General features: G+C 28.4%; 1 protein-coding gene across 3 annotated transcripts in view; it reads right to left on the bottom strand.

Annotated features, from left to right (window-relative positions):
- LOC114123676 (semaphorin-2A) overlaps window positions 1–14421 on the bottom strand; it is a 347857-nt gene that overhangs the window by 115060 nt on the left and 218376 nt on the right. For 2 of the 3 annotated variants that reach the window (XM_027986731.2, XM_027986732.2), the window contains exon 1: window positions 5561–6189. The exons of the other annotated variant lie outside the window; for it this stretch is intronic. In XM_027986731.2, the coding sequence (XP_027842532.1) occupies window positions 5561–5783 (223 nt within the window). In that variant the 5' untranslated portion in view covers window positions 5784–6189. Of the gene's footprint in view, window positions 1–5560; window positions 6190–14421 lie in introns of those variants that run through there. 3 annotated transcript variants of the gene reach the window in all.

Below are 14421 nucleotides of genomic sequence, written 5' to 3'. Positions count from 1 at the left end.
GAATTACACATAAACATAATTGTGTAATTGGTCGTCTACATGTTTTGATAATAATAATAATAACAATAATATACATTTCGTACCAAAATTAAAATACTACCACTATAATATTAGACGCATGATTATTTTTTTATAAATATAGATTAGGTTTAATACATAATCTCAAACAACTAAATAAGAAATAAATTATTTCGTAATTTGTAAAATATCCCTCGAGGAATTCACTAACTAAAATACACGATATTCATCATAAATTATCATTATATTACAATTTTGCACATAAACGTAACTATAGGTATTTGGTGAGTTAAGTATGGCTTAATACTAAGGAGGTTTATCAAACATCAGTGATTTAAGATTGTATGATATTAAAAACTTGAATATGATAACAGACAACAATTAGCTAACACATGAAGTGTATTTTTCAGATTATTTTCTTAATTTATGCTAGTATTGGGCTGATGAAAGATCTTATACATTATAGTTTGCCATATTTTGTATTCCGATGAGATAAAACAAAATTTGGATACACAATTTACATAACAGACAATGTACCCACGTAATAATATATTTTTCCTCTTGACATCAGTAGACAAACAACAATTAGTCGAAATCCACCGTCTGGCATTTAATAACGACCGGTCTAAACCCACAGCAGTCTTTATTTTGCCCTCGGGAATTACAAAAAATATATATACATACATAAAATTAAATACGTTTTATTTATAAAAAAAAATAAAATATTATTAAATAAAATCTTCAGTTCATAGTAATTGAGTGATAAGGCTACAGAATCGACATTTCTTTTATACAATAACATTTTCGTATCACGTAAAATACAAATAAGGAATTAAATATTAGAAAAAAAAGACTATGGAACAAATACAGTGTAATAAAATAAGTGTATCAAAATCGTTATTCATAAAAACTGTGATTCTAATATCACTCAATGATATTATCACAAATATTCAAAAGCTTAAAATGTAAGTAATTATTTTGTATACGCGCACAGGATAAAAAATTGCTGACACAAAATACGAGTTCCCGTGTTAATATAAAAATGTAGTATTCATGTTCAAGTTGTTTAACACATAGAACTGAATTAATGAATGCTGCTTGAAAATAACCGTAATTTAAAAATATATGCAATTTTTTTTTCACATGAGAAAATCTCTACGAGACCAATGAAATAAGAACCGTACCGGGTTTATGTTTAATGCACTTATAAAAATTGAAAAAATCACATAACATTTAATCGTGTTCTCGGTAGAAATAATATAATATTATAAACGCCGACCTGCAGCAAGCTATAACATTCGAACGACCTTCTCTTTTTATAACAATATTATATAGCCGCCATCGCCTATAAAAATGTCTTCACATTCGGCGTACGTAAACAAATAACAGATAATATATATGTATAATGTATATGTATAGATACTTTTAAAATTATATATTATAATATTATATATAATGATGTATATACTTTGTCGGGCCGATAGCGATAATATCATATACGTGTGGGCGACCCCAAGTCCTGTGATATAGCATATTATACACAGTGAATGTTCACGGATAGACGGTAGTAAAATACGAGCATATTCATTATATTAACGTGTATAATATGTGCGTTGACTCCTCCAGAGCACTACGCCAATTACCATAAACACACACGAGTCTGTCTCTGCTCGATGACAGTGTGTTCTCTGAAGACGGTTATATGCACTTTCCGTGTTCGCAAATTAGAAAAGCGGATATTATACGGTAAATGCTGCAAGTATAAAATGCTAGTAAGTTTTGACGGTGTAGCAAATAAAAACCATGTTAGCGTCAGCGTTACGAAAACAGGCAAACGCACAGCTGGCATTCCAGTTATTTCATCAAAATAAAATATATTATCATAATTCATAATATTATTATTATACCCATTAAAGTACCTATCTATATTTCTATAGTATTATATTCCATTAAATTCGACGAACAATTAAATAATAATTCTAGCAGAATCCGTTTCGAAGTATCACCGCCACGTCTATGCGATTTATTAGAAAATACTTGTGGTTAAAAATAAAAATAAAAATAATAATAATAATAATAATAATAGATGGCTATCAAAAATGATTCATCATAGAACATTCCTTGTTGATCACTGTTCACTATAATATGTCTATAGGTAATATATATGTAATATAAATATATTTATACCTCATTTTTATCATATAATTTATTTTTTATTATTCAATCTATTTTGAAAAAATATTACGATCGGCAACATTGAAATTTTTTTCGTCTTCCTATAGATATTGCACATTCAAAAATTACCTAAATAATATCAATTTACTATTTTTAAATAACCGGTTATAAAACTTTATAAAAAACTGTGTACGAAAACGAATACATAAAAATAAAATAGATGAACAGGATGATAATTTAAAAAAAAAAATTAATAAGTATAATAAGTATATCTGTAGATATATGTATTTGAACGCTTGTCGTGCAATGAAGCATTATATTATAATGTCGGTTAGTAATGCATGTTCTTTTTAAGTATTTTAAACACTTTTTCACACCTAGGCCCCTTTGATTTTTTTTCTACATCCCGTCCCTAAGTTATATTTTTGAAATGGAACAATAGGAGTTCGACGAGTGCCTGGCACGCCCCTCGTTTGTGTCCTATTCTTTTAGAAAGGGGAAATATTTTTCGCACTTCATCTCTTGCTGACAAGCGATTAACGAGTTACTAGCAAAACATGCATGTACAAGTGAAGAATTTTGGTTGTATTTGTATACAATAAAAAGTACTTTGGTTTATTTTTTTATTTTTTTGTTTTGTTTTACTATACACAAAGAATTCACAGCTCCTGGATGGTACAACCGAAGAAGGGGAAAGGAGATGGTGTATAGTAGAAAAAACGACCGAAAATAATCGACCGTCAGGCGCGTTTTGGCGCAGTTACAAGAATAAAAAAACGACAGCAAAACGAATAATAATATGTTCGATTAAAAGAAATTCTTTATTCAACTCGACCGTAAGATACACAAATGTCATTCTATACATTTATGGATAAAAATCATTTAAAAATGTTTAATGGTTAAAAAAAGTCATTGAAAATTCAAATTTAAGTTCTATTCAAATATAAGCTACTACTTAAGATATATTAATGAAGATTAAAGATAATATAAATTATACGTCATTAATCCAATATAAGAATTATTAATAAAAGTATTAAATTAAAATAATTTATCTTGGGTTTTATTACAAAATTAATAATTTAATATTACTATATGAGAATACGCATTATATATATTATTATATACCTATATGCCTATATTATATCTTCTTAAGTCGAAACCACATTATTAAATGATGCTTATATTTTGTAAGTTCATCGAATAAATAGTTTAACGTAACCAAAGAATGTAATATTTAAGTACCTAGTATATGTATTACTTATATCATAGGTAAGTGAATTATTAAAATATTAAATAATCAACAAATTATGTCTACCTATTAATTGAGCTATTAATAAAATGTTAATTTAACAATGAATTTTTATAAAAAAAAAATAATATTATTATTATTATAAATAAGAATAACGCTTACAATAAAAGTATTCATAAAGATAAATAATAACCATACTTTGATTAATAAAATTTAGCCCAGAAAGTGATTATAAATTAAATGCGAATATAGTAATCAGTATCCAATATTAATACCAAACTGGTTCACCTACATAAAATAATAAAATTTTTCCTGTATAATTTACATGTGTTATTGTGTATTTTATTTATTTTACATTTATTAAATACATTTAAAATATATTATGCGAGTAATCTAATAAATAAACTGAATTAAATCAATAACTGTTTTTTTCTTTACTGCGACTGGACCGGCATTTGTGAAATTTAGTTGGACTTTTTCATAATAATAAATCATATTTAAAATTTAAAAATTCAACCGAAACTTTTTAGAATGATAATTTTTAAATGGAATTTGTATTGTTACCTTGAAAACTGTTTTTAGAAAAAAATATGTTATGTTAAATCGTGATCAAATTTTGATTAAAGTAATTTACCTGTTATATTTTTACTAAATTATAATATTTTTAGTTCTCAAATAAAATATACTGTTAGTAAAATTATAGCGATTATAAGCTTAACTTCGTTTAAAATACTAAAAAACAAAAAAATTAAAAAGAAAAAACTACCTATGGAATTTTAACGCAATGTCCCAGTATAATATATATTATACTACCTATGTAGAAGGAACGCGATATACATCGTTATTTGTTGTGTCATGTGGTTTTGAAATGAACACCCACCCACTACCTATATTAAGTCATTATGAGGTATTTCTCCACCTGCCCGTACAAACATTTTTCTCCACAACAAATATAATTTTAATCCGATTAACTCAGAGTTTATTACAATACTCATTTTTAGTGATTTTGTAAAATAATAACTACAATCTTTTAATAAAAAACTAATAGGTACATACGGGTTACTATTTTTTAAAAATTCACTATTATTTATATTATGGTTATTTTAAAAGGCCATAGATATTGTAATTAAATGATTTATTTCATATTATTTCAGTATACCTATACATTATACAAAATAGGAAGGTATTTAATTTAGATGAACATTAATTAACTAATTTTAAAAAGTTTGCATCGTTTGTAATAATTAAAAAATGGCATCCACTCGATTTATACGTAGGTATATAATATTAAATTTAAATTATATTGTAGAACGCAAAATTAATTTTTTTTTAATCAGTTGCGTTAAATGTTACTTTTTAATTAAATAATTTAATAATAATTTAATAACTCAAACAAACAGTATACCTAGTTTACCGGCGCGTAATACGATATGTTTATGAGCGATCTATCGTATTAAGGTTTATAGATGGATACATTCGAAATAAACATAAATGCGTACCACTTACATCAATTTAAATAAAAATATTCTACACTAGCACACAATTACAACTCCTGCAGACCTAACTTATAGTAAGTGTTTTATATGCCTTACCATATCAGCGCTGGGAAAAATAATAAAAAAAATTAACTATAAGACCAAGTTTACATTATTATAATATTTGGCGGCGAAAAACTTCACACTGCGTTTCTTAAGCACACGTATACAAGTATTTCTATCTCGCCGTGTATGTATCGCGAAATATGCAATGTGTGCAACGGAGAGGGGAACAAAAAAAAAGAAAAGATTTTTTGCCCTCCGAATGGTGAACATTACCCTATACAATATTATCAAAGTCAACTGGACACGACGATATTAAGAGGAGACACAACCGGTTTTTGTCCGAGATCGGAGCACTGCACGTCTGCACACAAAGCCATATGTGTTTCTTAAGAATACCTACCTATTACAAAACAGCAGTCGCAGTTTCAAAGACGACGTCGACTCGTCTCGAGTAGTTTGAATGTTTTTCGACACACAGTGTGAATAAACATACGCTTAACCGTACCTAGCCACGTTTTCACGACCTTTATTTTTGCACCTGCGTGTTAACAATAATGATACAAAATAAACGACTCACTTTTGTGGTGTCTGACGTGCCGCGGACGGACGCAACAGGGCTGTTCGAAGTACGCGGCGAAGAAATTGTCGACGACGGACTCGTGTTCAGCCGCCGACAACGACGCGGCGGCAGAACCGTTTGCGTCGTCGGTGGCCCACGACGTCGCGGTCGGTCCGTGTTGGGCGAATAAAAGCGCAAACAGCAACAACCGGACGACGGTCGTCATCCATTTTTTGCGCATTTTCCCCGTCGAAAGGGTATTTATCACTTTCGAGTTACTATTTTTCCAAAATAAAAATTAATTTAATGAATTCGTGAAAAAAAACAACAACAATAATAATCGGCAATAAAATGGCGTAAATTCGAATCGCACACACCGCGAGTTTTTTTCGTGCAAAAATCCTACATCGGAAGGTCAACTTTGAATTGTTTTCGGCGTATTCACGCGCACTAAGAATCAACGAAATTATATCGTCGATCTTACACCAGGCTAAACGCCAAAAACGCACTGCACTCGCACAATAAAACACGCGTGACACGACCGAACGATAAGACGACTGGAATCGGCGGCAAGACGGCAACGATACGCGAAAGACGATACGAGACTGCGACAGCGCAACCGGACGCCGAATGGTCGAGGGTCGGACGCGGTCTCCGGGCCGTGGCGTCGGCACGAGGAACGTTCGGCAATGATCGTTTGTCGTCGACACCGGTCGGACCGTCGCCGCTGTACTCGCTGCACCGCGAAGAGGGTGCCTTAAGTATAATAATATTCTCTACTACCACGGTTATATACTACTATGATATACAACCGAGGTAGTGTTTGTGTGTTAAAAATTTTCTTATTTTGGTACAAGAGTGTTGGTTTAAATGTCCGGCTACGTTTCGAGTTCTATCTTATTGAGAGACGATTGATGTTGTTGACTATTATTAATTATTATTTATCGAATATAATATTCATTTTCTACTTAGTTATATAACACTCGTTATACTTTTAATATACTAATCTGGGTAAACATAATTTGAGTTTCATTTGTTTTGGCAGCGTCACTTACTTATACGTTATAGATTATTATCTTGGACATTTTTCATCAAATACTAGCAAATTCAATTAAAATCGTTCATCACAAAGTTTTATTGGTTTTAATAATAATAATAATAATAATATATTTTCGCTTAAACCTTTCAAACTGATACGTTTTTATTTTGATAGAAAATTACGGTTGATTGCATAAAAAAAGTTTTGTAAATCTAAAGTTGTGTTATCTGACACAGATGTACCAACGATTCAAACGACTTTGTGAAACATCTGGTTTCAGTAAGAACTCATAGAAAATAGAAATCCATTAGTTTCGATAATACCAATTAAAAGTGTTTTAATTATATTTTCAATTACTAATATTTTTTAGAATTTTTTTTAAAATCATCTGAATAAAAAAATGTTTATACTGCACAGAAAGGTTCTTATTATAAACATATAGATATGTTAATAGATACTCTTAAGTCTACAGTATACTAGCTGTTTAAATAATATTTTAATGGTTTATCCTTTATAGGCACACGTTACATGAATTGATATAGTTGTTGTAAATAAGAGTTTCAAATTTTAAATTCTAAAGAATCCATGTAATGATTCTGTAAGTATAATAGGTAGTAAGTAGTTATAGTACATTCTACAGTATTCAACAGTTCTTAAGGTATTTTTGGAATAAAGTCTAGTGGAGTTTCTCTTGAAACTTTCTTAAGAGGGAACGTGTTTTGAGATTCTACCTTTATCCTTTAATTTCAAAAATGTACTGTTTACATGATAAAATTAATGTTTTCATGTAAATTTAAATTATGATTTTTATGAAATACATTCGTACCTATGCTAATATGATTAACCACGGGTATTCATAATAATATTGAATATGTTTAAATGTAGTATCTAATAATTTTTAAAATTAAATTATGATAAATAAATGAGTCTCAATGTAATTTTAATAATTAATATTTTTAAATAATGATCTATAGGTACGTTCATATCAACAGATATTTTATGTTATGTAATAAAGTTATAATTTGAAATTTTAATTACCAACTATATCAAAATTTTTATATTTATTTTTATACATTTATAGCAATATTTAATCTGTAGGTAAAATAATCTTAGATATTTCCCTGTAGACTTTGAAAGAACATTTAGGGTTGTTTTTGACACAGAATTTCCACTAGAATGCTTTTTAGGAATTAATATTCTTTAAAATTGTTTTTCACAAAAATAACTTTTTATGTAACATTAATATTACAACACATAGATTGAAAAATAAATAATAAATAAATATTAAACAATAATTAAATTTACTTAATATGTCATCTATAATTTGGTTTCTTTTAGTTTAGTACTATTTTAGGTACTATGGAAATAATAAGTAAAACGTCAAACATAGGTATTTTGAGATATTAATATTGTTTAAAATTATTTATAGGAAAAAGAGTTAATATTCGTTTGAAAAGCAATTAAGTTTAGTGTGAGATATTTATCAATTAATAATATTATTATTTTTGTATTAATTGTTACATGTATAATTGAACATAAGAGGAATTTAAAAACCAATATAATGTATATATTATCTAAACACGCTTAGACAATAAAATGTCCAATTTTGCTCAAATATTTATCAGGTACATATTTGAATAACATTTATGCATAAAGTAAGACTTTAGTATGGGCAGGTACCAATATAAAAATTATAATTTATTATTAACGATCTTTATAATTGTTTATACGTATTTAATAAAACGTAAGTTATATTCCATATAAAAAAAAAGATAATGTTTATTGTTTGGTTAAAATATTGTCAAAGAGTAACAATTCACTATAAATCAGAGAAAAACATAAATAAATTGTTCAGATAAAATGTAATTTAATTTTAGTTATAACTGAAGTAAAGATAGTAAAATTAAATTAAAAATCTCTGTTCAAGATTATTAAAATTTAATATATGAAAGAATTATTTAAATATAAGACTTGTGTAATGACTAAATAATATTAACTTTAAAATTAAATTACAGAATATTTTTTTTTTTTTTACTTTTCTTAAATGTATTTGTTTTAGTAGTATTTATAAGTAAAAACAGTAAGTGTATAACTATCAACAAATAAACTTCATGAATATCTCTTGAAAAAATCGAAATCTGTATATAATACAAATTAAATTTGTATACATTACCTAAATATAATATAAATATTAAATAACGATCATTGTAGGGGGTATCTGTATAATACGATATTACAGTGATTTTTCAATACTGAGACTTTTTTTTGTTAGTGATATTATTTTAATATTTAATATTATCCAACAGGTGTTTGTATGCGATGCTTAATCTAGTGTCCGTTATTGAAAGGTAGTACATTTTTAGAAGTTACCCATTAACTATTATTTACTTGTAAATTTATTGAGAGTGTCAAGTATGTAAATATTTCTCTGGCATTTATTTATAGCTAACAATAAATAGTATCTAGTCCATCAGAACAACATTGTAAAACATTTTAGTTTATCGATTATTGCTTGTTATTTTATAACTTGGACAGGGTTCTAATCATTTATCACAATCATTTTAAATGTATTATCCGCCTTATGGGCGCCCAATATGTTCAAGGGGACAGTTATTGTTGTCGCTTTCATCCCGTAGTAAAGTCTGTAACATGAATTGTGCTTTGAAATGGATTTTGAAAATGGCTATTTTTCTCGAATTTTATATTTAGGGTTATGACTGGTGAATATCATTAGAGTTCACTGTATATTGGTACGCTTAGAAAATATTTTGTGAATTACATAAGATTACATTATCTAATTTGTAGTAATCACCAGCACATGATTTTTAAACCACCCGTTCAACAACCATAAACTGCAAGTTATTCTGTATTCATTACGCGTTGCAGTTATTATCTAGCAATATCACTGTAAACAAATGGAAAGTTCTGTAGACTTGTACCGCAATGTGTGTTTGTGTATGTATGAACAATAAAGTATTGCGTATAGATGCCGATAAATGCATCGTTACTAGAAATTGCATTTGAACAACTCGGATTTTGAGTAGTGCGCTTATTTTTGTTCTGCCGCTACAACGATAATAATATGTACGGTTTTATCTGTCAGGCGTATAAAACTTTTGGAATCGATGGCCGAACTACACGATCGTTTCCAGCAGTAGTATTATGTTCCTCGACGTATTAAACGTATTCCTGGCAACTCTTCCGCCTGGTTTTCCTTCCGCGCGGCGTTAGTAAGAGCGCGCAATAACGTCCCGCGGTGACTCGGTGACTCGGCAGTCGTAAACTTTACTGTTTATCCTGCACTGTATTATAGTATATATATACGTCACATAATGTTATATAATAATATGTGCGCCATATACGTCTCCGACGGCCGACTCTCTTATCCTGTAACGGTAATAATTCAAATGTCCGTTTCGCACCTTGCAGCTTTTGTGGCGGCAGTGGTGGCGTGGCGCGTGTAACCTCGTGATAATTATCGTCTGCCGCTTTTCGCTCCATAGGGAGACCGCAACACTCTCCGTGCTTGCCATATGTGTGTGGGTGTGTGTATGTGTGTGCGTGTGTGTGTGTGTGTGTGTGTGTGTGTGTGTGTGTGTGTGTGCCACGAACATATGCACACAGACCCCCTCCCGTATCACCTCATCGTCACATCCTCGGACGGCTCTATAGACGACTCCCTCGGTTTTGGGCAGGTCGGCCCATTAATCTTGTGGAATTTCACGGCACGTCATTTGCAGTGTGTAATAATAATAATAATAATAATATATCCGAACCACGGCATTCCGATCGCGAGCGTACATCTACATCCGAAACGTGTATCCGACTGGAGTCATTATTGGAGTTTTGGGGGTTTTAATTTTGACCGCACTCGACAAACGCGTATGAGGCGGTAGAACTATTTAACGCGAACTCGTTGAAAACGGAAAATAAAAATAAATATACATTTAAAAAATAAAAAAAGACATAAATCCACTTCTAAGTGGTTTTTACGCCATCACACTTGGGGCACAAAAATTTACGATCTGGAACCATAGCACACATCAAGAGAGTGTGATAGACGGGTGGCAAATACAATTTAGGAAAAAAAATTCTGACCGTAATAAGATATTATGGTGTTATAGTGTTACGCCACTGGCAGATTTGTCTAGGTTTCCGCAAATGGTCTTGGAAATGGACAGAAATGCATTGAAAATGTATTCAATTACCTCAGACAATGATTTAGATAGAATGGTACTTTTATACAAAGAGCTTCAATTAATCTGATTAAAACCATGTTCAAAGTAAATGTGCCGTTGTTAGAAATTGGCATATTGTACGGATTGTGTTATAAATCCTAACGCTGTTAAGAAAGTTTAAAATATTGCTTTCATTCATCTACTACAACTGTATTATGTTTAAATTTAAAATCACGTAATAAGGTCTATTAATAATAATTTTGTTCCTATTTTGCATTCTTAATTCCAATTAAATGTATTAAGAATCAACATAAGATAATTAATTACATTATTCAAATAATATTCTTACTATATAATATAGTGTTTATAACTTAAATTATAAGTAAGTGATCTATACTTGTGTCTTATAAATTTAATTTAATACTTGTTGATTTTAATTAGAAATGTGATATAACTAATATTGTTATATGTTTTCCATAAAACGATTTAACGATGAATCTTTTTTTATGATTTATAAGTTATAAAAATTTAAAAATACAATGGTACCTAATAAACGAGTGGATAATAATTATCTATTGCTATATATAGATAATAAACTATTTATCATAAGAAGAAGAATTATATACCTAAGAGTAAAATTTTAAAATTAAAATTGTACAGACTTGGCAACAGAAATTGTTTAAAATGAACACATCAGTAATACGGTTTAACGTTTATAGAATACGCGCCGGTGAACCAGAACAAGGGATTGTAAACGATTTCCGTCATACCAAACATTTCCGGACGAACTTTACAAAATAGGGTTGGGATTTCATTTTCAAATTTATCCTAATATTTTTTTCATTCAATCAATATTATCATAAAAAAAAAAATGTTTTAAGATAATATTGAGTCGAAAAAAATAAAATTCTGATTTGGTGGCTGAAGCCATGTCATAAATCGAATAAAATTAAACTCTGTAGCCAATAATATTATTGTTATAATTTATGTCGGTCGTATATATCACAGGGACATAATTCATTATAATTGAAAAACACAGGGAGGTAAAGACTTTAAACATTTTAAAATAAAAATAGATGTTTTCACCTCCTCCTTTTTGTTAAGTATTGGTCTGTTTCCAAAAAAAAAAAAAAAAAAATGATAAAACTACCCAGATTGGATTCTTGTAAACGAGCCAAATTCAACATAAATCATAAAATCAAATAAATCGAATTGAAATATTACATATTTCATACATATTGACATTTACTACGTTATTAAATATGTAACCTTGTCACTTATGTTGATTTTGTATCGTTGGAATTATAAAGGTTCCATATGATGACAATTCAGTCTAAAATAATGAAATTTGATATTTCAAATGTAACACTGACTATTTAAATTGGACCAAATAAAAACTGATTGAATATTTGACCTTTAAATTTCTATTGTCTCATATCATTTATAATATTTTTTTTTACTTGATAAAAACATGCAATAACTTATTGTTTAATAAATAAGCGAGAAAAACTTAATAGTTTTTCGTAAGGTGTCAATTAATTTGTATTTCATTAGCTCTATCTTTCGAAAAACAGCTTTTTAGTTAAATTCCATTAACATTTTTTGATTTTTCAATAACTCATATTATTCAATTAACAAGTACTATTATACTTGGTGTTTATCTAGTTGTAAAATGTACCATGTGTAATACATATTTTATAATCAAAAATATCCATCACATGCTAAATGTACACGTATTATACTACTGATTTATGATGTATGTACCTATTTCAACAACCAAGCCTCTATTGTACGACACACGGTTTATTTATTACACAGTCATTCATCGACAGCGTATATTGTATTATAATAAAATATTTTTTATTTTTTTATTTCATCGGGTTATTTTATCCTAGTAAATAAATATTGGGTAGTTCTTTTATAGAGCAAAAATCATTACTAAAAAATCTATTAACATTTTTGAACAATTTTTTTTTTTACTTAATTTTCAGTTGGAATAATTTAATAACAATAATTAAATACTTATTTTGAAGTAGGTATTTCGATTTTATAAAAATTTAAATTCGTACGAGTAGTTATAATGAGTTATAAGTATTTAAAGTTTAGATGAACATAGTAGTAGATTAAAATGTTGTAGGATATCCCCATACTCCGCTCACCTAAACTTTAAATATACATAATGGTAACTAATAAGTTACTTGTCCGAATTTCGGTTTTAATGCTTCGAAATATCCCAAAAAATATTATAGGTACTTCAGAATATGAAATAAAAAAATGTAAGTTTTTATTTAAAAAAGCAAAAATAAACTTAGAATATGATAGCGATAAAAAATAAATTTAAAAAAAAGATATTTTATTTTGACTAGAAATAAATTAAGCAAAGAAAACATTTTACCATGTTGCTTAGTAAAAAAGTCACCCTGTACAAATGACCTATATTATTACCAATACGAATTTAAGATTCGTTCGCATATATAGATTTTAAAATAAACGTACATATAAAATATATCTCTAAACAAACTGCGACTAACTAAATTATGTACATAGTTTGAGATTCTGAGCAAGCTGAATCGAACAAGCTGCGTTGGTTATACAATGAGCCACGTGTTGTGTTTTCTAATTTATAGGTAATGTTATGCCTATTCTCTATGTACGTAATTTTGGTAGAAGATGTACGTTTCTATCAATTGAAAATATTATCAATTGTGGGCATTAACTAGTTGAAAAACTTTATATTTTTTAATTTTAACAAGTTCAATAACTTTCTAAATAACTTAATAACGTAATTAGTCAAAATATAAGTCGGATTATTCAATTAATTCGAAAAATAATAATGTTAAGTTAAAATAAAATTTACGTATAATATCTAACTGTAGCTAAAACTAACTTATTAATTATTGGCATTAATATTTTTTTTTAATTACACTGTACTTATAAAAATTGGACTGGATTGTAAAATAAATTAAACGCACATAAACGTGTGTATCTATGTGTCTAAACCACATTATTTAGTGTGCTATAAGATGGAATAGGTAATTAACAATTTTAATTATTATTTAAATATAAAAATTAAAGTTACATAACAAACATACGAGTAAAAAATTTAAAAAAAATATATTAATATTATCTTCTTATAATATATGTATTACTTAGTTACGTTAATATTTTCTCCTTATTAACTTAACGTTTTTAACTTATCTAATTCGAGTTAATGTATTCCATTAAATAATCTCCTTAGATTATTATTATGATTAAAAATTTTTCAATGATTTAATATTTTAATGGTTCAATTCTCATAATTTAATATTTTTGTACTAGAGTCTAGGAGTATAATTGTTCATTTTATTCCCTTATTATTTCAATTATAGCATAAAATCCTGACCAAGTATGATTCCTGAATATTTTATTAGGTTTCGCGTGTTGGCTTATATCAGGTCATCAGATAGAAATTTCAAAAGCATCGGCGAGAGAAACAAAGGATGATGAGTGAACCTTATACCGTCCAGACAACTTGAAGAGCTGTCTAAAGTGGTTCATAATGACGTCAGCTCAACCGCTTATTCTTGATTATGTATGTATGGGTGAATATATGAAAAACTTCATTCTCACATTTTATAGATCCCGGCCGTTGACCTACATTGATGAGGATATGGGTAACCAAA

Source organism: Aphis gossypii, chromosome 2 (genome assembly GCF_020184175.1).
Source record: "Aphis gossypii isolate Hap1 chromosome 2, ASM2018417v2, whole genome shotgun sequence".
Taxonomy (NCBI): domain Eukaryota; kingdom Metazoa; phylum Arthropoda; class Insecta; order Hemiptera; family Aphididae; genus Aphis; species Aphis gossypii.
The sequence above is the reverse complement of the archived record's forward strand: the minus strand, read 5'-3'. Positions and strand labels throughout refer to the sequence as shown.